This window comes from Carassius auratus, chromosome 30 (assembly GCF_003368295.1).
Source record: "Carassius auratus strain Wakin chromosome 30, ASM336829v1, whole genome shotgun sequence".
In the NCBI taxonomy this organism is placed as follows: Eukaryota; Metazoa; Chordata; class Actinopteri; order Cypriniformes; family Cyprinidae; genus Carassius; species Carassius auratus.
The window spans coordinates 15403638-15427465 of NC_039272.1; the positions used below are offsets into that span (position 1 = coordinate 15403638).

The 23828-nt window shown below is 36.7% G+C and overlaps 3 protein-coding genes and 2 non-coding genes across 8 annotated transcripts; 3 read left to right on the top strand and 2 right to left on the bottom strand.

Annotated features, from left to right (window-relative positions):
* Positions 1-22: 22 nt before the first annotated feature.
* lrsam1 (leucine rich repeat and sterile alpha motif containing 1) lies at positions 23-10453 on the bottom strand. Of its 2 annotated transcripts, none has more exons than XM_026211659.1 (25): positions 10293-10453; positions 9915-10071; positions 9758-9814; positions 9591-9635; positions 9431-9508; positions 9270-9338; positions 8335-8419; positions 8129-8250; positions 7915-8005; positions 7618-7727; positions 7490-7519; positions 7281-7403; positions 6670-6809; positions 6484-6528; positions 5720-5790; positions 5320-5419; positions 4945-5032; positions 4681-4755; positions 3880-3960; positions 3506-3601; positions 2642-2740; positions 2423-2554; positions 2238-2307; positions 1964-2133; positions 23-1837 (listed from the first exon to the last, which is right to left on the bottom strand). In XM_026211659.1, exons 2-25 carry the CDS (start codon positions 9984-9986, stop codon positions 1715-1717), a joined length of 2172 nt encoding a protein of 723 aa, XP_026067444.1. In that variant the 5' UTR covers positions 9987-10071; positions 10293-10453; the 3' UTR covers positions 23-1714. The 2 variants fall into 2 exon arrangements, with proteins under 2 accessions (XP_026067444.1, XP_026067445.1); XM_026211660.1 differs by having other exon boundaries at positions 10402-10439.
* Positions 10454-10515: 62 nt separating this feature from the next.
* rpl12 (ribosomal protein L12) lies at positions 10516-13223 on the top strand. Of its 2 annotated transcripts, none has more exons than XM_026211662.1 (7): positions 10516-10699; positions 11435-11508; positions 11741-11839; positions 11928-12009; positions 12652-12738; positions 12974-13086; positions 13179-13223. In XM_026211662.1, exons 1-7 carry the CDS (start codon positions 10663-10665, stop codon positions 13182-13184), a joined length of 498 nt encoding a protein of 165 aa, XP_026067447.1. In that variant the 5' UTR covers positions 10516-10662; the 3' UTR covers positions 13185-13223. The 2 variants fall into 2 exon arrangements, with proteins under 2 accessions (XP_026067447.1, XP_026067448.1); XM_026211663.1 differs by having other exon boundaries at positions 10528-10803.
* On the top strand, positions 12088-12214 carry LOC113050087 (small nucleolar RNA SNORA65). The gene has a single exon (XR_003276729.1). It is a non-coding gene; the product is annotated as a small nucleolar RNA SNORA65 (small nucleolar RNA).
* On the top strand, positions 12778-12904 carry LOC113050086 (small nucleolar RNA SNORA65). Its single transcript, XR_003276728.1, has one exon. It is a non-coding gene; the product is annotated as a small nucleolar RNA SNORA65 (small nucleolar RNA).
* Positions 13224-14445: 1222 nt separating the features above from the next.
* pole3 (polymerase (DNA directed), epsilon 3 (p17 subunit)) lies at positions 14446-16271 on the bottom strand. 2 transcript variants are annotated; one of them, XM_026211664.1, is made up of 5 exons: positions 16108-16271; positions 15824-15904; positions 15561-15646; positions 15357-15475; positions 14446-15254 (listed from the first exon to the last, which is right to left on the bottom strand). In XM_026211664.1, the coding sequence occupies exons 2-5, from the start codon at positions 15887-15889 to the stop codon at positions 15079-15081; spliced, it is 447 nt and encodes a 148-aa protein (XP_026067449.1). In that variant the 5' UTR covers positions 15890-15904; positions 16108-16271; the 3' UTR covers positions 14446-15078. The 2 variants fall into 2 exon arrangements, with proteins under 2 accessions (XP_026067449.1, XP_026067450.1); XM_026211665.1 differs by having other exon boundaries at positions 15824-16271.
* Positions 16272-23828: the final 7557 nt, after the last annotated feature.

The window sequence follows — 23828 nt, forward strand, 5'->3', positions numbered from 1 at the left end:
TATGTAGACAACAACAGAAAATGCATAAAGGCAGAACATTTATTGTAAATGAATGTAACACAGATATTTAATCTCACTGATAATATCACAGATAAGGTGCCATTTGTGTTTATAAAATGACCACAAACTGCATCAGTTCTTATGAAATAAAATAAGAGCAGGAAGACTAGTGTGTACATAAATTAATAATAACCTGCCACCAGAGGGTAGTTTATACTACAGTAACTTCTACTAAACATTCTGATGATTTCATGTTTTTTTTTTCTTAAATGGTAGATGCACAGCAAAAAAAAGACATATTTGTCCAGTCTGATCCATACAGCATAACTGCACCACACAAAGCACACAGGTTAACATTTTGTATCATGCTGAGATAGGAAATCAAATGAATATGTAATTAAGTTCTTTTTTAAATTCTGTACATGTTCAGAGAGAAGCAGACTTCCACATAAGAGCACTTGGACGAAGAGAGGTTCACAGAAGTACACAGATTTAGGAAACATTATTGTGTGTGTGCAATACTTAGATAGTTGACGATGTAAAATGGACTAATAGTGCATTTGTTAGGATGAGTGTCTGGAGTGTTTAAGTGCAGTGCCTTAAGAAAGGTTTTGCCTTCAACCTATATTTGTCTATTCTGTTGTGTTGCCAAGTCAGTTCAAAACATTTAAATGTTTAAATTTAAGTGTAAAGAGTCACATTTAAACTAAAATTAAAATCTTAGATTAAAAATGAAAATTAAAAAGTACTTTAACTTAACTGGTTGAAGTATTCAAATACTCTGGTACTGCAGGGTATAGCCCCTTACACACCAAGAAAAGTATAAAGACAGCTTTAACAATAAATGTATTAGCATCCAAACCAATAGACAATCTATTTATTATAAGCGCATACTGTAGTTATGTCAGCTGCCACTTTAAATGCTCAATCTCTGCAGATTTTGATTGGCCTGTAAATATTTTTTACCGTTTATCAGCCGGTAGAATTTTGTTGTGATGATTCCAATGATATAGTTCCTCTGTCTTGTCATTATAGCTGTGGTGTGATGCCCCAATTCTGATAAAATTTGAATTATGATTAAAACTTAAAAAATATTACCGATATTGCCCTTGGTATGAAAATCCCTGAATGGTGATCAATTTGGTCTTACTGTACTACAATGTTGATAGAATAACATGGAGGGCAGGGCATGAAGATTTACCTTTAATATAGCAAACCTACAGATATTTAAAATTTAGTTGGGGGGTGGGGGTGAGTTCAATTACAGAAGAGGCACAAGTGCTTAGAGTGGGTACATCAATGGTGATACTAAAGCTCAACAGTCTTATTATTATCTATTCCTATTAGGTTTCAGTTAAATGAACCATTATCCAATACTTTCTTGATGTTAATTTATTGGAATGTGACTAGCTTATGATGAACAATAAAACCTTATCCTATTAGACAAATGTCTTGCTGTGTAAGTGCCTCTTTGACTGGCTAGTTGTAATTGGAGTGGAAGGAAAAATCCAGTAACGATTATCAGGGACCGCTAAACTGACCGCACCACACTAGTCAAACACGCTCGGGCACGGTTCAAAAAGCCTAGTGTGAGTATACACCCTTAAGTGCTTGAAGGTTCACAGACTACAATTTCATGCAGCAAATGATAGGAGGAACGAACAACAATGACACATGAGGTATGATCCTGACCACGGAAGGACACTCGCCGGCTTTAGCCGTGGTAAAGACGGACCCGCTGAGACACAGAGGCACGGCACAGAGGGCAGGACTGCAGGGCAGCGCTGCAAGTCTGGCAACAGCATACATGCCCACACGGCAGGAAGATCACCTGTGACTGTGACACAAAGCAGAACAGGAGAGCAAATTACGGTTTCTTTCAAAGCATATCTTCTGCATTGTTTATATTTCAAACAAACATTGTTCTTTTAAAAAATATACTGAAATAGAACTGAGAGCTTACCTCGTGCTCCATGCACACCACACACTCAGAACCGCTCCATCTATCAGGACTTGGGGCAGTGGGGGTGAGGGGGGTGCTGGGGGTCAGTGGGGGAGTGAGCTGCTGTTGGAGTGGGGCGCTTGGAGTGGATGGACCAGCTTCCTGCATCTCTTTTGCTGTTTTAGGCAATGCTAGTGGGGCAAACATGTTACGATACCAACAATCACTGAGAAGCATCCACAAATGTCACCTAATTAAAAATAACACGTCCTTAAAAGAAAATGTATGTTCTTACGATCAGACAGAGTTCGTTCTCTGGCCCAGTGGAGAAGAGCTTTCTGCACCCCAACCTCATTGATCCCCAACTGTAGTAAAACAGAAAAGATTTTAATGGACGTAAACATCTGATGACAAATTCCTAGAGACACACACTACTTAAAGCTTCTGTGTGCTAAACCAGAGAAGGAAACTTGGGCAGACCTTTTGAAGGTCTTTTGTGGTCATGTGTCGCAAGGCCTCAGCAGTGATTCGGTGGTGAGCTATGATTGGCAGGTAGTGTTGAGCAGAGAGGTTACACAGCAGATTACCCAGATCCGCATCTACAGCTGCCTCCTGAGGAGAAAGGAGAGGTCAGCAGAGCACCCATGATTTTGTGATTTAAACACAGGGACTTTGAACCTGTTGGAGAGCTGTTCTGACCTGCATCCTCAGAGACAGAGGTTTGGCATCCAGGAGCCTCTGATACTGGATCATCCAGTAGTTCTGCTGATTGGATTCGCTTTTCTGCTCCATCGCCACCTGAACAAAAACAACAACAACAAACTCAGCACCATAACTTACAAATTACAAGCAACATACATATATATCTGTTGCTTTCTTCAAAGTCCTACACAAATCCAACACTATGAGGTAGTATATTTTTTCTAACCCAGTGGTGACTACCAAGCTAGGTAGCTAAACATTATAGTTTTTTTTTTTAATTGGCCTGTATTTCTTTATTTTTCTACACTGAATAACAAATGTTAAATATCAAAGCCTCAACAAATGACATATATTAAGCACTTAAATATAATTGATCCATTGAAATAAAATAAAATTAGAACCGAATAATGTCTAAAATAATGAAATAATAAAGAGGTAAAGTTTTGACCAAAAATATAAGGATTTTACTGTTGTTTTGAAGGCTGTCAAAGTTAATGTGTATTTATCTGATAATAAAATATCCAACAAATTACATAAAATAAGCAGTAAAATATAAGGCACTGCAATAAAATAAAATTAGAGCAGAGCATTAAAAAAACAAATAAACAGTTGTACTATTTAACAGCTTTACTAAAAAAAATAAAAGCCTGCCAAAGATAATGTATTCTTCAGATACTAAAGTTTTTTTTTCTCCACACACATTTACACCAAATTTAAAATGCTGTTTTTTGACAATATTGATATGAGCTAAAAATGTGATTTCTGCATCAGTGACGGAGGTATGTGAAATGTTTCAGTTAACTGATCTAATTTCAAATGTCTCTTTTGAGAAATCAAGAAAGTCGGTCCATGATCACTTACCAAAACCATCCTGAGCTCCTCCTCCCTTTGGTCCTTCTGTTTGAGTAACTGCTGCAGGAGGTCGGTCAGAGCAGTCCTCTGGTCAGCTAGCACCTCCTGACACACACACAGTAAATACACTCACCAAAAAACACACAAAGGATTCATAACCCCAGAATACTGTGAGAACTCATAGAGGTGGTGTGAGCATGATATTTAAACGGGTCAAAAAAATAGGGACAAAATGACCAAGAAATCTGAGAGTAAAAGAGAAATGTATAACCAAGGAAGAAAAGTGATGTGCAATGACAGAGTCATTATTACTCCTCTCTACACTCTACAGCATGATGAAGCACTGACAGGAAAACACCACATCATCTACTGCTGCTACGTACCTGCAGGTTCTCCGTGTCCAAATTTTTCCTCTTAACCTCCAGCTTTGTCAACTGCATTAACTCTCCCTCTATGAGTTTAATCTATGGATACAAGCATACAGTGGGGGTGTGAATGGCCCCATGATGGAGACATGATAAAACAGCCACCTTTGGGTTCTGCATTCAATGAGAAGTGGGATGTGAGAAGCATGGGCTGACTGAAACCAAAAAAAGCTTTTAATGACTACACCAGACTATCCGAAACATGACTTGCTTTAACATTATATAAGCTGACTATGAAATATCGCCCAAATAACTTTGTTAATAATTACACTACCATTCAAAGGTTTGAGGTCAGTCATTTTTACTAGGAAATTAATCAATTATTCAGCAAGAACAAATTAAAAGTATCAAAATCCAGAGTAAATACATTTAGAAATTACAAATATTTCTTTTTCAAATAAATGTTTTTAACAAAAATAAGACGCAGCATTATTTTCAGCATTTATAAGAAAAGTTTCTTGGGCACCAAATCAACATAACAGAATGAAATAAATGAAATTTCTAAATAGGAAACATTGATTACTGTATTACGGTTTTTACTGTATTTTTGCTCAAATACATTTAGCCTTTGTAAGCATAAGCGAATTCTTAAAAAAAAAAAAAATCAACCCAAAACTTCTGAATGGTGATGTATATGTTAAGAAATGACAATGCTGATTAAGTTAAAACTCCTTCAATCAACCAGTAGTATGATATAAATCCCTGTGTCTGTGGGGTATTATTGGCTCTTCTATCCTAAAGGAAATTTAATCAGCATACCTGATTACGGATATAAGCATGCACACTGTCTTTCTGGAGTTGGAGTGCTTCAAAGGCAGCCTTCTGCATTTCCTCCTGCAAACAAAAAGCCAATTAGTGTTAATCATTCAAGCCTTACTAAACTAACAATCCACCACCTGTAATATCTACACTAGTACATTCATATATTTTGCCTGTGGAGAGAATGGGTGGATGGAGAGCAAACTAGTTTTGATAACAGTTTTCAATTCACATACATAGTAGGTTATTGATTTAAATAGTTACCTCTTGAAGGATCTGACTAATGGCTTTGTTTTTGTCAAGCTGCTGCAGGGACAACACTTGTTCAAATTTCCTATCCATACAGTCCAAACTAAATAAAGGGGCAAAAAAGAAAAAATTAAGACACAAGAAAAAAGGGAGTTTTTTTTATTAACAATTAGCATTGTAACATAGAAAGTGATTTCAAAATCAGAATGTCACTCTGAAATCCGAGTGGTCATAGAATATGGATTTGAAATTAGTGTTTCCAAGAGAAAACAGTCTCGCCTGACCATATATGGTCAGATCACAGAGACGGATGTTAATATCAGGTGTAAACAGATTGATCAATTGCTGGATAGAGTTCAAAACCATATGTATTGGTGGGAACTGAAGCACCTCCTGCAGGTCTCTGACACCAGAACCTGTGTCTTGGCTTCCCTGGCCTCCTGAAGTAACCTTAAAGAGTAGCTCTCTGACAGCATCCTCTGCATGGCACCTGCAAACATGTAGACTTTTCAGAACCACAATAGCTAAGTTTCATTTAAATGTTATTCACTTTTTATGAGACTTTTTTTTTTACTGATAGAGGCAGTAGATATGAAAGAAAATATGGGGAACCAGAGGAAAAGTGAGATTGGAACATGATACAGGTCTAATTCAAACTATGAGTACCAAATAACTACCTTTTCTGAAGCAGCTTGTTTGGTCAGAGCTTCTAATGAATTGCCTAATAAATCTAAAACCGAATAACTGTAAAATAAGAGAATTTTGATGATAATGTAATTTCTAAACTCACCTGCCACTTCCTTCTTCCTTAGAGAGTTGGCTTCATCCTGTGTGATGGCAGTAAGGTGTTCCATTCGTATACTAAAAAAACAACAAATACATAACTGTATCTCTGTTCTAAAATAAAAACAAAAAACATCAAAGTAATTTCACCATTTCACCAAGTGCGTGATGAACATCTAAATACACTACAGTTCAAAAGTTTAGGGTCAGTAATATTTGTTAAGGACTTTTTTATTACTTTTACTTTTTATAACTGTTTTATTTTATTATTATTACTATTATTATTATTAAACTAGGATGCATTATATAGATCGAAAGTGGCAGTAAATGCATTTATCAGTAAAAAAAAAATCTATTTAAAATAATTTCACAATATTACTGTATTTTTGATTAAATAAGTGTGGCTCTGGTGAGCATAGATGTCTTCTTTTTTTTTATGTTTCAACCCCAAACTTTTGAACGGTAGTGTATACATTACAAACAACAGATTCTGATACACAACTAACACCCCACTGCAGTGTCTGTGAAACCACGACTTAAAGTAGCACTCCAGATCTTTCTGACATCTCCAAAAATAGCTGAATGTAACGGTAAATGTCGAACTTCAATCTGTGGCACTGTCTAAACAGTTCAGTACTTGCACTAAATCTGGATTGAGGTTTTCTTAAGTGGCACGAATAGGCAGTAAGAAATTCACTTAGCATGAGCTCCAATGATGGCAGGAGCCCATACTCCATTACAGAGTTCGACCCACATGTAATTTCCACTCACCGGTCTTCCTCCAGAGCTTGCAGAAATTCGGCGCTCTTTGCCTGGCTATAATCAAATAAGCACAAATGCACAATAAATAACCACCCTTCAACTACAGAATACTAATGGACTTAACATGACTAAAATGATAATGATAGCCAAAGAAAAAGCGAGATATTTCAAAAATGGTTCACACGGTACCCTCACCGTTTGTTATCAAGTAGGAGGTCAGAGATGCGACTCATGATATTGATCTCTGCCAGACGTGCTTTATCCAGTATTTTCTGCCTCTCTGTTTCCTGTGCCTTTTGCTGCTGAGACACACCTAACTCCAACCGCTGCTGCTCCTGAGAGACAGAAAAGCACAAAGACGAGTCTTTCTGATAATAAGGTAATTGCAAATGAAAACGTATTTTTATTAGCTAGCTAAGTGTAATGATAGTACAACCTGTTACATTCATACTTTTCTTCAGCAAGAGTTCATTAAATTGATAAAATGTGGCAGTAAAGACATTTATAATGTAACAAAAGTTCCTGAAAAAAGTCTCACATTTCCACAAAAATATTAAAAAACACAATTGTTTTCAACATTTACAACATTTTAGAATTATAGGATCTTGTAATACTGAAGATGTTCTATTAAAATAGAAAAAAAGTTATTTTATGTTTGAATAATATTTTACAATACTACTGACTTACTATATTTAAGTATATTAAACTCAAATAAATACACCCTAAACTTTTCAGTGGTAGTGTAATTCACTCAAATGTGTCATATATTTGTAAAACACATTCAACTCTACAATAGAAATTGTTACCAGTTTGACAGACAGCAGGACATCCTCTTTGTGGGAATTGTTGAGGAGGAGGAGCTGAGTGTGCTCTCTTTGTTTCTCTTCAAGATCTTTCTCAAAGTTCAACTTTTCCAGATGTTTCTGCACCTAGTGGAGAAACAGAGAGAATGAGATGTAAATACTACGTCACTGGAGGATCCAACAATAACAAAAAGAAACCAAATCAAACATACCTTTCGTTTCTCATAGTCCATGAATTTACTCTGCAGTGTCAGACAGAATATATTACATTAACAGATCAAATGGCACACCATATATTTTAGGCACTGTTTGAAATGGCTGATAAATAGTGATGACTGACCTGCCAGGCCATCTCTTCACCATCAACACAATCCACCTCCAGCTTCCCTCCATCATCCTCCAGCACAGGCAGCAGATACTGGGATGGAGGGCAATACTCCAGACCAATCTCTAAATCCAATTAAACAAAACAGCTACACAGAATGGCCTTGTACCATCACATGGGGTTACATATTAATATTTAACCAAATCTTGTGCATAATCTGTATTGTGCACAGCCTGTATATATCAGTCTATATCTAATCAGACAGTAATAATAGCATATTGTGTTAAGTATTGTTTTAAAACAGAACCATACCTGAACAGAGGTAGCGCTGGACTTCCTCTGTGCCAGCCGTGCACACTGATGCAGGTGGATATCTCATAACCTGTGCATCCAGAATCAGGCTCTGCCACACCACATATACACATAAAGTCATGAGGATGTTTTTGCAGATATCAAATTGCTATTTGAGCTTGTACAAATATATTCCTCCATCTTAAAAAATAGTCTTTTGATTTAAAATACTCACTTCCAAAGTGCGAACATTGGCCAGTTCTTTAGGTAATTCTTGAATGCTGTTCTCACTTATGTCTAGTGTACGCAGGCTCCCCATGCGTCCCACAGACACAGGAATGACAGTAAGGCTGTTCCCTGTATCCATCAAAACATATTGTTAATTTAAATGGTTTACGCTTTCATATGACTATTATTATTTTTAAAAAGCACATAACATACCTTTCACATTAAGTGTCTGTAGATGCCGTAAATCCCCAATAGAGTCTGGCAGCTGTTTAATGTGGTTCTTTTCTACATTCAGCACCTTAGAGAAGAAATCAAGGTAGTGTGTAAGCAATAAATATGAAGGACACTAATTATCAATTAAGAATATATATATTTAAAGAAAATTGATCCTTGCTCTAGAAGATTCTCACTTCACTTGTGTACTGGCAAGACACTTTTTTTATTGTTTTTGATAGATGTCTCTTATACTCACCAAGGCTGCATTTAACAATAATGCAGTCTAATTTAATAACACAGTAAAACAGTTTTGTGAAATATATATTTTTTTCTAATAGTATTTCACAAAACTGTTTTACTGTGTTATTAAATTAGACTGCATTATATAAACGTGTGTGTGTGTGTGGTGGGGGTGTTTTCCATTTTAATTATTGTACTAAGTAATTTATTCCAGTGATGGCAAAGCTGATTTTATTATTATTATTATTTTCATCAATTCATTTTTCAATGACTTGATTTTTCATTTTCAATGTCGCATGATCCTTCAGAAATCATTATATGCTGATTTGGTGTCCAAGGTACATTTCTTATTATTATCAATGTTTAAAATATTTGTGCCATTTCATATTCCTGTAAAACCATGAAACACATGTTCACAATTCTTTGATAAATAAATGTTTTTTACTGTTTTTTAATACAGGTCTTTACACTCACATTTGATCAAATGTAATGCATTCCTGCTAAATAAAAATCCCCCAAAGTGACCCCAAACTTTTTGAAACAACTAACCTATCTAGTGCTACACAGTGATATATATAGCAATTATGCCAATGAGTCTTTTACAAATCAGCATTAAAAACAGTATTCTGCTTTTAAATGCCACCTAAGTAACAACAATTCACATCAGCTTTGTTCATATACAATAAAAATACCTGCAAGGACAAAAGCTGCCCGATGTCATCAGGAAGTGATATGAGCTTATTTTCATGCAGGTCCAACACCTTAAGAATTGACACACAGAGATGTTGTCACTGGACAGAAGTGCAAGATGGTTATTTGCTTGGGACTGTTATCTTCAATCAATTTGTCTCACCTTTAAAGTTGCTAAGGCACCAATGAAGCAACCTTTAGGAACAAGTGACCTCAGGTCGTTTCCATGAAGAATTAACACCTGCAATTAAAGTGGAAACTGCTGTGAAAGATCTGATTCCCACCAAAGGTTCAGAGAAAAACACTGCAATAAATAGACTCACTTTCTTCTGGAGGACTTTACATATGGAAAAGGCACTGGAGGGAACCTGCAGACAAGCATTGTGTAAGAACTGCTGCAATATGGATAGAAGCTCAGATATCCAGTAATGATTAATCTTCTGTCTTAGATGAAAATTTCACCAATATGTAAATAATGATATTAAATCACCTCTGCAAGCTCACAGGCAGAAATGTCCAGAATATCATCCGCACCTGCTTCTTTGGCCTGCACAAAACAGGCATGTGTGTTATGATTTGAAGCAGTGCACTGTGAAAAAAAGTAGGATGTTGCCCCCCCTCCAAAAAAAAAAAAAAAAACCACTCACCAAGCATAGCTGGTATTCCAGGCGTTTTATGGAATCCTCACTGGGTTTCTTCTTTTTGGAGAACAGAAACATCCTGAGGCAAGTTAGATTTTTTTGCCTAGTCAAACCCCCACAACATCCACAAAAGCCACTGGATGTTAGTGTGACACTTGACTGGCTGGTGTTGACATTTCCAAAAAAACAAAAAACAGAAAGAGTAGAACAGTGTGAACAAAGTTAAGTATGACAAGAAACACACAAATAAACACTTGTTATATTATAAATTATAGTCCCTCGATATTCATAGGACTTTAAAATGTGACTTTTTGACTAGACTTTGATTGTTGCTGAAACCTGGTCTCGAAGCCAAATAGCTCGTGATAAAAAAAATGTACATACCTTATGCGAAAAGGCGAATATACTCGATTAACCGCTTAATTAACTAAATAATTTCATTAAAACATGGGCTTCTTCAAATGTTTCAGTTTTAATTTCTAGTCATTGTTACCTAGTTTACTCCCTCACTGGCTGTACACATACACCAGGAACCGAATGTTGTGAATGACGTAATGCTTCGACGCAGTGTGAAAGGTTGTCTAGTTCTCGCGATACTTCGTGGCCTATATATAGGTGGAATCATGGTTTATCGGCCTTTTCCAGTTTCTCTTTTGTGGTGAAGGTGCAACGCTTTTCGGTCGTCCCGAATCCGGGTTCATCCGACACCCTCACCAATTCAAGTCGAACTGAGCTCAGCTTCATCTGATACACCATGCCTCCTAAATTCGACCCCAACGAGATTAAAGTTGGTATGTGTGGAATACGGTAACCGTTTGACGGATTTTTGATTAGGTCTGAGCGGCCATGTCTGCGGCTTGGCCTCTCGCGTGCTGGGACCGAAATGAGTAGAAAGGTAAAACTACAAAAAGGACCTAACGGTATAGTTTCGTTAAATGATTTAAGATAAGGAGGTTAATGTTCAACATGAGATATTTGTAGTTTATCCTAGGGGCGTGTATTTTAAATGCTATCTATTCTTTGCTAGCTGTAACTCTCCGTGCATGTGACGTTGTGAACCAATCGATCCGACATTGTGAATTTAAAACGCAAAGTCCCTGACTTTATCAATTCTGTGGTCTTTGATAAAGTCCCAGTTTCTTGCTGTATTTTCAGCGCACTCAGGATAGAAAGATGGTGCGTTTCCACGTGCTGCTGCTGTAAAACAACTACTTGAAGCTAAATGTTTAGATATTCCGTAAAGGGTTAAGTCACCCGAAAACTATAGCTATGTATTGATTACTCACCCTCACGTCGACCCAGAAGTGACTCATCATCTGAACGCAAATTAATTTTTTTGATAAGATATGAGACCCTCCATAGACGGCACAGCAACCACGACGCTCGGTGCTGGAAAAAGATTCCCTAAAGGATCTTTCCCACCCCAAAGTTTAGGAATAAGATTGTTTTGTAATGTATTGCACAATCTGGTAGTTCTTCAATGAAAGTGTAGTAAAAGTACACAACTTTATTTTTTTTCCTTCTAGTGTACATGAGATGCACCGGTGGAGAGGTTGGTGCCACTTCCTCTCTGGCCCCCAAAATTGGACCTTTAGGTCTTGTAAGTATAGCTTGGTTCAGTTTTTAATGTTTGATCCTATTGTTTATCATAAGTCCCTGCCACTGTCTTGGTCTTTAAAAGTGAAATTGAACAATCCAGTTAAGGCTCCTAGTGACCCTGCCAATGGAAGCAGGGCACGCAATTCCGTGCCGAAAGGCTTGGAACAAACAAGCTGTTGCATCACATTGACGCACTTCCATGCTGTATGCTCATCTTTCACTATTTTTCTCAGTCCCCTAAAAAGGTGGGTGATGACATTGCAAAGGCCACCGGTGACTGGAAGGGCCTCCGAATCACTGTGAAACTGACCATTCAGAACAGGCAAGCAGCGGTAAGCCCTCGAATCGTTTCAGTCTCTACATTTGGCTCTTGCAGTCATCTAGCCTCTAGATACTTAACAGGTTTTGTTGTTGCTTCAGATTGAGGTGGTGCCATCAGCCTCCGCCCTCATCATCAAGGCACTGAAGGAACCTCCCCGTGACAGGAAGAAGGTCAAGAACAGTAAGTAGCTTTTCACCCCACCTCAATAATACACATGACTTTGTGGATTCTGACCTTTTGTGATAATTGTGTAAGCCTCCCGCCACTGTGCAGGTCTGTAAAAGTGACTTTGTACTGCCAAAGGAAGGCTAATAGTGACCCAGCTCTAGGAAACAGGGCTACCTAACTTAATGGGTGACTCTGTGCCGAAAGGTCTGGAACAAGTTCTATTCCAGTTCTTGCTGGCCAGAATGTTGTTTGACGCACACTGCCGTTCAGAAGTTTGTTCCGAAAGGATGAACTCTTAATTCAGCCAGGATACATTAAACTAAATAAATTGTCAGTAAAAACAACTTATTTTACAAAGTAACACAATTAACTACAAAAAATGGACATGCCTAATGCGAAGAGACAAATAGGCAAATGACTGCTGAATTATGATCAAAACATAAGCTCCTTGATGTTTCCGTACAATTGAATTCAGCTAGGATGCATTCAAGTTTTTCCAAAAGTACACAAGTTTTAAGCATGAGACTTGTCTTAAAATGTTTAGAAGTCTCACTAACCTAAAACTTCTTAAAGTTAATGTAGATGGTATAGAATGCTTATAACAAACTAATATGTGCATGATGTTTGTATAATGTTTGCATTTTTCTTTTGTAGTTAAGCACTCTGGAAGTGTTTCTTTTGATGAGATCATCAACGTCGCCCGTGTCATGAGGCCACGATCTATTGCCAGGGAACTTAGTGGTATGTATTTATCTGTGAGCAATATTTATCGATCAGCCTCCCGCCACTGTGCTAGTCTGTAAAAGGGACTGTGTACTGTCCAGAGGAGGCTAATAACAACCCAGCTCTAGGAAGCAGGACTAATCAACTCCGTGGTTAACCCTGTGCCAAAAAGACTGGAACATGCATTCTAACCATGTATGAATGAGAGCTTGATTTGGATGACCTTACAAACTGAACTTGTTCTGTTTATCAGGTACCATTAAAGAGATTCTTGGCACAGCTCAGTCTGTGGGCTGCACCATTGATGGTCGCCCTCCCCATGATGTCATTGATGACATCAACAGTGGTAAAATTGAATGCCCAGCTGTAAGTATTAATGTCATCATGCATTGGATATGTGTATCTTCTTTATTTGCCTTTTACTTGCTGGTTTTAACTGTACATTTTCTTTCTTGCAGGAGTAAAAAGAGGATCAAAGACAATAAAACCATTTTTAATGACAAGTCAGTGTTGGCGTTTTATTTCTTTTTTTATGTCTTTCTCGGTGGTTGTCAAACAGGAATTAGGATGCTAGAAAACCAAACCAAGATGTAATTTTTTTTTTTTTTTTTCATAGTCATACTTTAACTTTAACTCCTCCCAATTTTTCTTTAAGCTTGTAACCGAGTAACACTGTCATAATGCATTACCAGAACACAGGACTATAGGTGCTGGTCATGTAATTAGAATATCATCAAAAAGTTGATTTTATTTCACTAATTCCATTCAAATAGAGAAACTTTTATATTACATACTTTAGTTACACCGACATATTTCAAATGTTTCAGTTTAATTTTTAATCATAACTGACAATTAAGGACAATCCCATATTCTGTATCTCGGAAAACTAGAATATAGCTTAAGACCAATGCAAAGAGGATTTTTAGAAATCTTGGCCAACTAAAAAGAATGAAAAGTGTGAGCATGTACAGCACTCAGTACTTAGTTGAGGCTCCTTTTGTTTAAATTACTGCAATGTGGTGTGGCATGGAGTGGATCAGTCTGTGGCACTGCTGCTCAGGTGTTATGAAAGCCCAGGTTGCTCTGATAGTGGCCTTCAGCTCTTCTGCATTGCTGGGTCTGACGTATCGCATCTTCCTATTCCCAATACCCCTTAGATTTTCTATGGGGTTAGGGTCAGGTGAGTTTGCTGGACAATTAAGAACAGGGACACCATGGTCCTTAAACCAGGTACTGGAAGCTTTGGCACTGTGTGCTGGTGAAATCTGCATCTCAAAGTTTGTCAGCAGCAGGAAGCATGAAGTGCTCTAAAATTTACTGGTATATGGCTGCATTGATCTTGGACCTCAGAAAACACAGTGGACCAACACCAGCGGATCACATGGCACCGCAAACCATCACTGACTGTGGAAACGCTACACTGGACCTCAAGCAACGTGGATTGTGTGCCTCTCCCTTTTGTGTCTTTCCCTCCTTGTGCAATGTGTCAATGGTTGTCTTTTGAACAACTGTCAAGTCAGTAGTCTTCCCCATGATTGTATAGCCCACAGCAGGGTTAATCAAATCTGGTCAAATCAAACATTTGAAATATATCAGTCTGAGTGGAATGAATGAATATACAAGTTTCACTTTTTGAATGGAATTAGTGAAATCAACTTTTTGATGATATTCTAATTATATGACCAGCACCTGTATATGGGGGACCTCAAAAAGTACTTCATTGGCTATGAGTGGAATAAATGTATTTAGAAGTACAATATTACATTAAGCAGATACATTGACGAAATAAAAGAGAACATTTTAAAATTACAACTCTTTATTTAAGGGAAAATAAAAAAGCTAACATGTACTCAAATTCCCAAGTTATACAAAGACTCAGTACAAAAGAATGTAAGCTTGGGTATGTGTTGCCCTAGAACAAAAGCCTGACTTTTAAAATGGGAATGGCATAGAATGTTTCACAACTGCAGAAACAAAATGTTTAAGTACTTCAAGCCGCTCACATCTCATTCCTCATAAATCATTAACACACATGAGGTTTTTCCATTTCTTGACTCCAGTAACTGTAAATTTATCAGTAACTGTGTGGGGACTACTGCGTTACGTACAACTGATTAAAGTGAATATGAGGAGACAATGTGCAGTTTCTCTTGAACTATACCTCACTGTATTCAAAGGAGCACCCCGCAGGAAAGTTGCCACAATCGTTTTTGTACAGTTGCTCAATTTCATAAAGTGAAACACTTGTATTCAGTACCATAGGCTTGTCCTTGTCCCACCATTAATGTGGAAACTTTTATTTGCCATGGTTAACAAAAACCAGGACGGACTGAACAAATACAAAAATCCTGCTTGCTCTCAGTTCTCCACATCTTCTTCCTCTCCTTCATTCTCTCCCTCCTGCTCATCATCCATGTGCTCTTCTTCCTCTTCATCTCTACTCTTGTCGTTCTCATCTGTGCTGCTCTTCTTCTCCTTGTCCTTACGTTTTTGCTCAGATGCCTCCTTCTTGCCTTTCTGACCTTTTTTGTAAGCTGAAAGAACACCACATAAACCAGTTATACACATATGTCAGATGCTTTTAAATAATTCATAGCTCTCTGGACCTGAACTCTTCAGTTTCATATAGCATTTACCTTCAAGTGCTTCCCGCAAGGGTTGCAAGAAACGCTCAAACTCCATCTCCTCCATAGCTGACATCACATCTCCAGCGTTGAGTGTCTTCCTTTTTGCTTTCATAGCAAAATTGTTTGCACTGGTGTCAACAAAAAAATGGAGGTTACATTTGGGTAGGTTGCCAGAGCACAGCTTCTCATAAAGAAACTAAACGTCTGACTTACCAAGATGTTGCATAGAGAACGAAAACACTGGCAGCTTGAGATATCGCTCGTCTAGCCTCCTTGGAGACGTTAACGCCATCTGGCAACTGAACACGAAAGAGAACAGGTTGACTGTATACTAATAAACAATAAAAACTGCCTGCAGTGACTGAAAGAGACAATTTACTTAGCACTTTCATTTCTATGGTTTTCTCTAAAGCTGCTTTTCAGCTATTAAACGCGTGCTATATAATAACTAACGTTAGCTGTGTGATGACACTTACTGCCTCCTTTATAATCCGCGTGATGACAGCATTGGGGAGATTGAGGTCCTCTGGTCTCTCGGCCATTACACTGAATACACACTTAAAAGAGATGCAACACGACAATGTAATGTATTTTGGTTTATTTTAACCGATTTGTGCTGTTTAAGATGCCTGATCAGACGTCAAACTGAACAACCGCGAAAACTTTGTGTTAGCTTAGCCGTCTAACTTATCCGAGGGGTGAATTGACATCAGTTACAATCTAAAACGATTGAAGTGCGTTAAATAACGAATTTCGTTACCTTAAATATGCGTGAGATGAAATATCCGCGAATCAGTTCCCTACAAAACAAGCGAATATGTAAAAAAAATAATGTGCTTCACTGCTCTGCAGCCCGCTCGATCATCCAAACCCATGCGTTAACCTTTCACCTCTCACACTGCTGCTCCTCCAACCAATGAACGGCTCAGTATTAAACATGGAATATACACTGGTGTGCGTGGTTGCATATAAGAGACACTTTTACGTTTTATTTATAATTACACGGAATACCTCAAATGTGAATCTTATGGTCGCTTTGTTTTGTTTTTGTTTTTTTAAGTCGCTAACGTTACCAGTAAATCACTACGACAGTTCACATCCTGGTAGTTGTAGTCCTGTCAGTCCTTATTTAGCATACGTTTTGGGGAAAAAGTCAATGCGGTTTAGGCTTTTATTTTAGTAATATATTGAACATTAATCTTCCAAAAAATCATAGCAAATTCCCAAGGATCCCAAACATCTATATCATATATCAAGTTTGCGGTTTCAGTGGTTGATTTCAGTTGGCTTATGGGCTGTTGTTTTTGGGCCACTAGGCAACATTCAGATGGCAATTCTATTTATCTGCATCTCAGATCGTGTGAAATAAACTCAGAATGTCAGAATGGACCTCTGTACAAACGGAACGTTTTGTTTTTCTTTACAATTCTCCCTCTTGCTCATTTAATCTTAAAACAAGTCCACATTGAATAATGTGTTTATTTTCCTATTAGCGGGACTTTCTGAAGCAGTGGTCACGTAGCAATACAGTGCAAATGCTCAATTTACACGGAATGTATATTGTAGTAATTTCATGGTCTTGCAAGTGCGTTTGTTAATGTTCTCAGATCACCAATTATAGCATATGTTTCAAATATTTGAGAGGCTATTGCTTGCGTGAGAATGAATGTGAAACGTGAAACACTGCTTTGCTGCAGAAGCAAACGAAGAAGAATATATATATAAATGTGATGCAATGGAAAAACATTTGAGATAGTATATATATTTTTCCTTAACTCGTTTTTTCCATTGCATCACATTTCCCTGATTTACCTAAATTATGTATCTGATCTATATATTTATTTATATAAAACTATTTGGCTACATGGTGAGGCAAAAAATTGATTAATTAATTAATTATTGATTAAATAAATAAATAATTAATGTTTATAAAACATTCTGGTCTCCATGTGTGGTCCCCCTGAAATGGTAGTTAAGGATATATAAAGTATTGCATGTAGATTTTTCCATAATGAACAGACCCATAAAAGTGAACTGCTGGTGGGCGTGGCTTTTTTTTTTTTACATCTTTATCAAGCTTTAATGATTGCCATACAATCGTGTCAACCTCAGCTGTGGTAAATTGTAAAGACTTTCGATGATATTTCCCCCCACTTTCTTTGATGCTCATCAAATGTGTTGAAGTTAGCTTTACATATTAGCTCATAAACCAATTAACATTTAACACCATGTTGTCTTTTTAAAGAGACTGGTAATGTTTCATTCTTTTTCACCCTCTGGAAAATGATGTCATTCAAATGGTCACGTTTTAAATGACATCTTTAGATCTGAATGTATGACTTAGTATGGCTGCAGTTTACATTAGCTTGTGAACTAAGAGTAGGTTTGGAGTTTGGATTAGCCTAATTAGGCTAAATCAGATTTAATAACAGGGATCTAATTCAATCTAAGGAAGGACATCACATTTAACAATCTTAACACCAGGTGTCACTAATAATACCGATAATATTTCTCTCTTGTTTAATTAAGACCATCTCTATTGTAGAAATACTTTTTAATTAATTAGTAAAATGAATTTATTTATGCTTTTCACCCATTCAGCAGTAACTTAAATGTAGAGTGTTTTTTTTTTTTTGATTTATTATTATTATTATTTTTGTAGTGAGGTAAAGTTAAATGGAACAGAGACTAAATCATTGTTTTTATAAAAGGTGATGTGTAATTGTTGCTGTTGCTTTTAACCAGTTAATCATGACTTCATTTAAGAGTCTTTAGGAGTTTCCTGAAATTAAATACTAAATTAAATCCAGTTTAGTATCTGGATTCCACAATAAAATCCATTGTTCCACAAATTCAGATGACTAATACAAGTGGCAAAAATAGGGACATGTGTAGGCTTGGTCAGATTTTTTATCAAGATTCCAGACAGCAAAACTCTAGTGTTAATTAAATGGAAATTTCCACAATTTTTAGTTGAGCTGAACTAAAAGATAAATAATATTTATTGGCCAATCACACTCCTCAAACATTTTCTTAAAAAGTGCATTTCCATGAGTTCAGAGAATGTGTTTGTCACAATCCAATCAATAAGAATTTTCACCTTCCACAATAAAGGCCATCACTTATTACGTCTATTACTCCTAGTCACGTGCTTCCACAGGCCACAGTTCCTAAGGAAGAATAGGAAGTCAGAGTTCCCCAGTCTCATTCATTTCCTTTAAGGTTCAACCAAGAAAGTCTTAACAGAAACAGGAAACAAGTCCAACGACCAGCCCTCTACAATAGATGTTCTCAGGAAAGGGCACAACCAAAAGAATACATAAATACTGCCGTCATTGTCTGGACATTTGTCTGCTTCTGCTTCAAGACAGACAGGCCTCCCTCTCAAGAAGTTACCCAAAGGCTTACTGTATGTTGATGGAAATTTGCATTGGAATATATCTTAGATTTACAATAATTATCTAAGTGAAGAGATTGCAGTGGTCTTATGTTATGTAAATTGGCTGAGGATTATAGGGTTTCAACGCTGAACATTTTACTTTTATCTTTACTTTGCATCTTTACAGAGTACAATCATTATAATGGATTCAAACGTCTCATAGATCATGAATCTTTTTACCTCTAATACTGAATGAAAAAATAATTAATAAAAAATAATTTGTATTAAATATTTGTATTGCATTACATAACTTAGATACTTGACATACCACTTGCTTGTACTTTTTTTTTCTCTTGCAGTGGTTTCCGTTTTATTTTTTCAGTTCTTTAGTTGACAAAGAACACTACATAAAACATTCAACTTGATCACCACAATTGCTGTCATTGAGTCTGCAATCAATCAAAATACATGACAACTCTATCCATGGAGCCTTTTTAAAAGATCATAAACATATCATTTGTGTTTTCTTTATATTACGAAAATCTGCTTTCTTTTATGCATCCTGAGTCACTGTTTCCATGTGGGAAAAAGCATTTTCATAAGTGAAAACAGTCTTTTTGTGAATCTAATGTGACCTTTTTTTATACTTTTCTACAAACTGGAAATAGCATAAAAGAGACAACTGCTTTATGAAAGTTGAAAAATGAAAAATAAAAAGACTTATAGGGGACTGCTAAAATCAAAGTATACAGTATGATCAGCATAACTAAATCTATCTTCTCTGCATGTGTCAATCCAAAATGATTACCATAGTGGCCGGCACACAATTAACAAAAAATTACTGAGTGTTCTATGAAGGACTGATTACATTTTTTTATTATTATTACATTGATTGACCCAGGTTTTTGCAAGATAAAACTTATGCAGTCTGAATTTCTCCCGGTCATAACATATTTTAGCTTCCAAGTGCAGAACCAAAACATTGGCTGCAAGTTGCCATCAACAGTTACCTCAGCCTTGGCTCTAATCCTCATCTTCACCCATGCCTCTATTACACCTCATATCTGCTGCACACCTGGAGATCTCGTCTTTCACAGAGGACAGTTATTTTGTTGAAGGTTTGGGCAGTGGAGGAGTGGAGGAGGGTGGTTCATGCTCTCCCTACGGCTGTCAACACCTCCATTTTGAAAGAGTAAAGGAACTCAAACTGAATAAATAACAGGCTCACGTGAGTGATGAGAAGCGAATGTCTGAATGAATCTCATTGAAACACACCTGTGGAGAACACCACCTTCACCTGTTTGAACTTCTGACCCATTTATGAGGTTAAGGGGGCACATGCTGCAATGCAAGGGAATGTGCATTGAAAACTCCTACTCAAGCCAGCGAAGACAGCTGATTCACATTATGCACTTATGAATATGGGGGAAAGATCTTTCAACAAACAAGATTCTGATGTTCATACCCAGTGGACACTTACTATACACAGACCATAGGTAAGGAGTTGTGACTGGCATTCCAAAGCAAAAGAAAGCTAAAGATCTGAAGGAAGAGGTGCAAGCTCTGCCAATAAGTTATGCTTAGAAAGGTGAAGTGTTCAGTCTCTGTCTGCAAACTTTGACATGGTCTGCAAAAAAAAAAAAAAAAGTGGGGAGTGAAGGTTCAGATAAAAATATACTTTACAGTAGATTTTTTTTCCCAGGCAACATTTGTACAGACTTCATATATCTTAGCCTAGTGTTATTGTAAATTAAACACAAACACACACACACACACACACACACACACACACAGATACACACATTTATGACATTAAAATCACCACAAATGTTGCATTAACTGCTTCCAACATTTTTTCAACATTTCATCCAAACAACTACATCTGAATTTAAAACTATGATAATTTATCATTTCTCTCACTTACGGAGTCTATGGTATGGTATGTGGTATTTTTTTTTACAAAATTTAAATCTAAATATTTTTGTTAAAGAAGACCTTGAAAATTATGAACTCTTTACCATTTACTAAAGATGTGGTTTCTTCTCACTAATCACTCCATCCATCTTATTTTTTATATTAAATGTGTCTGGCTTCTGGTGTCATCACTTTTAGCTGTACAAAATAGCTTGTTCTCCAGCTTGATATTGCAATTTTTGCTGTTTACTGTTATAAATATTGATATGTCATATAGATCAGTGTTTCTGTAATGTTTCAAATTGACACCCTTTCCAACGGCACAGCTCAGCAACTTGTATCTAAAATTCAAATTCCCATTCGACTTTGCTTGGTCATACATGTGTATGAAAACTTCCAACTCCTTGAAAGCACCATCATACCCCACCATGCGGTGCTACTTTCATGTCTCTCATATCACACCTCAGACTCGCTTTCTCACATTTCATACAAATGCAGCTGGTGCCATTTTTGTCACATGCTGCATTTAAATATGCCTACTTCCATACTATATTATGGAAGTACAATACTCTGAAAGAGTAGAATGTCTGAAAATAGCTGGCAAAAAAGTAAAAAGTCCACCAAGATTCTGGAGAATTCAATAGACACTACTAGGTGAAAAACTGTGAATGGCAGTTGAAGTGACACAACTGTGACAGTTACAACATTGCACAAATGCAATATGAATGTCATACATATCATTACAAAAACCTCTTTTTTATGTTTGGATTGTAAGTTTCAAACCAAATGTCTATGTGTATATATATATATATATATATATATATATATATATATATATATATATATTCTACTGTAATATTTTGAGAAAATTAACAATTGACAAAATCCAACTTCTTTAGACTAGTCAAAGCAGCTTGACTCCAGAAGTGTACCTTGGCTCAAAAATGATTCCGATCAATGTGGCAGTTTTGAAATGAAATGAAGCATTCTGAACAGACGTCATTTGAGGAATGTCTTTTTGCACAGCACTGGCAGTGGAAAAAGTTGAGATGCTCGGTACACATTGGGCACAGGGCTCATCAGAAGCAAACAAACAGAGGCGGCTCTGTGATGATGCATGAGCCTGTCAGAGAGCACCCAGCACTGAATACAGACCAGCAGTGTAGGGTCCGATGGAACCTGAAATTCTCTTTCCATCACAAGCTGCTTCCCTCATATACACATTCAATCTCATGTATGCACATTCACCCGATAAGCTGAACTTCACTCTCTGGAAACTGAAGTATATCCAGACAAGAATGCCCTGAGAACATATTTCAATAACTAAAAGTCTAATCTGCGTGCACACACAAACATATACACGTATGCAAACACAAAGGGTTGTTTGACTTCCTGATGAGTCTATTCTTCTTAGACCTAACATAGCTACTGTAACCTTTGCAAAATACTCAACTGCAAAAATAATTTATATCCAACTCTCTAAGGTCCCTCCCCAACATCTGTGTGATTTACGAGCATTGAGCATTCTTAAGCGAATCGTCAAATCCTGCAAACACTAAAGTATCCTTGGTATCTGCTAGATGTGTTTCACACCATGCCTGGTATTTCATGCCAGCATTTTGAACCCTTTCAGTTTTTTTTGACTCATCAACGGAAGAACTGTCTGTTTGATTATGTTGGCCTGAAAGTGGCATACTTCAGCTGCCCTCTGAACAATATCATAAAAGAGGTGTTGTTGATACAAGGTGAGTTTGTGTTGAAAAACGGATGTATAGAGGAGAAAGATACATATTTGGGGAGTTAATATTGGCACATGTGGCTTAATTTTTTCCATCGCTGGTGTGTTTAGCGGATTATTTCCAGGAACATTTAAAGATGTTGTTGCATTAAACAGCAAAGCTAAACAGCTCCAGGGGTACAAATCGGTTCCCAGCAGTTTCCCTCTCACACACTTACCAGCTGCAACTCTTAGTCATATTCTGAGTGGAAGTTTCATATTTGATCTAACAACAATCTCACGAAAGGGTCTCAAGGTCACATTTTATATTTAAAAGAAAACGTCTATTATTAGAACACTTTGAAAGTTTGTGTTGTAAATATTTAGAACAGTTTAACTCATTTACCCCCTTCCAAATTCTCTTAATTATTGATTACCTTATACATTTTATTGTATTTATATATTATGGTAACATTTGATGTGTCTTTGTTTATGAATGAATTGAGTTGAATTAATACAAATGGCAAAACAATTATTTACAGTATTTGTACAGTCATGTTTATGAAAAATCCATTAGAAAAAATGAGAACTGAGTAAAAAATAGAATCAATTTAATAAAATGCCAATTGCAGCCAACAGCACAATGCAAAACCAATCTAAGGTTGTAATCTGTTTACTGTTTGCTTCATGTAAAATATGAGTACAGTATGTTTTTCTTTTGGTTCTGAGTCAAATGTGACCTGGATATTTCTTGAGATCTTAGTTCTTTTTCCACATTAAAAGGAATTAGGTCAGTATTCCTCAAGTATAAATGCTTGTCTTTAGATAAAAAAATGTTTCAGTGATTTTGATTCATACTGTTTTGGGATTGTTTTAGTTTCAGCAGATGTAGTTTCCATTGCTTTGCAGAATCTGTGCGGCAAGTCTAAGTGTTGCCATGGTATTAGTTTATTAGGTGGTTCAATCTCTATTGCTTTTTTACTTCTATTTTTAGGCAAGACTTTTATTATTCTGTCCCCAGGCAGACAGACGAATATATACACACTGATTTCCCACTGTGCAGTTTTGACATGCTTCTCTTGCTAATATGCAAAGCTGCTGATCCCTCACTTGACTGTTTTCATAGCAATGCACTGTAGATGTTCCAGAATTCAACAAAGATGTTTTTATCTTTATTCTACCTTCTTTTAGCATTCAGGATGGCCATCTGTTTTGTCTGACAAATACTCAAACTCATACTTAAAATTAGAAGTACGTGTAGGAACAAGGGTCAGTTAAGGTAACCTAAGATATTGAGTAATATTGGACACCCAAGATTTGATGAATACATTTCTAGCTCCTAATTGTTTTGTCATGTCATTGTGGTCTCATTCGTTGGTCTGAAGTATCGTACTGACAATTTAAAAACAGTAAATTGCATTTACTATTATTTTTTCTTTATAATTTGATAATTTTATGGTAGAATGTGAAT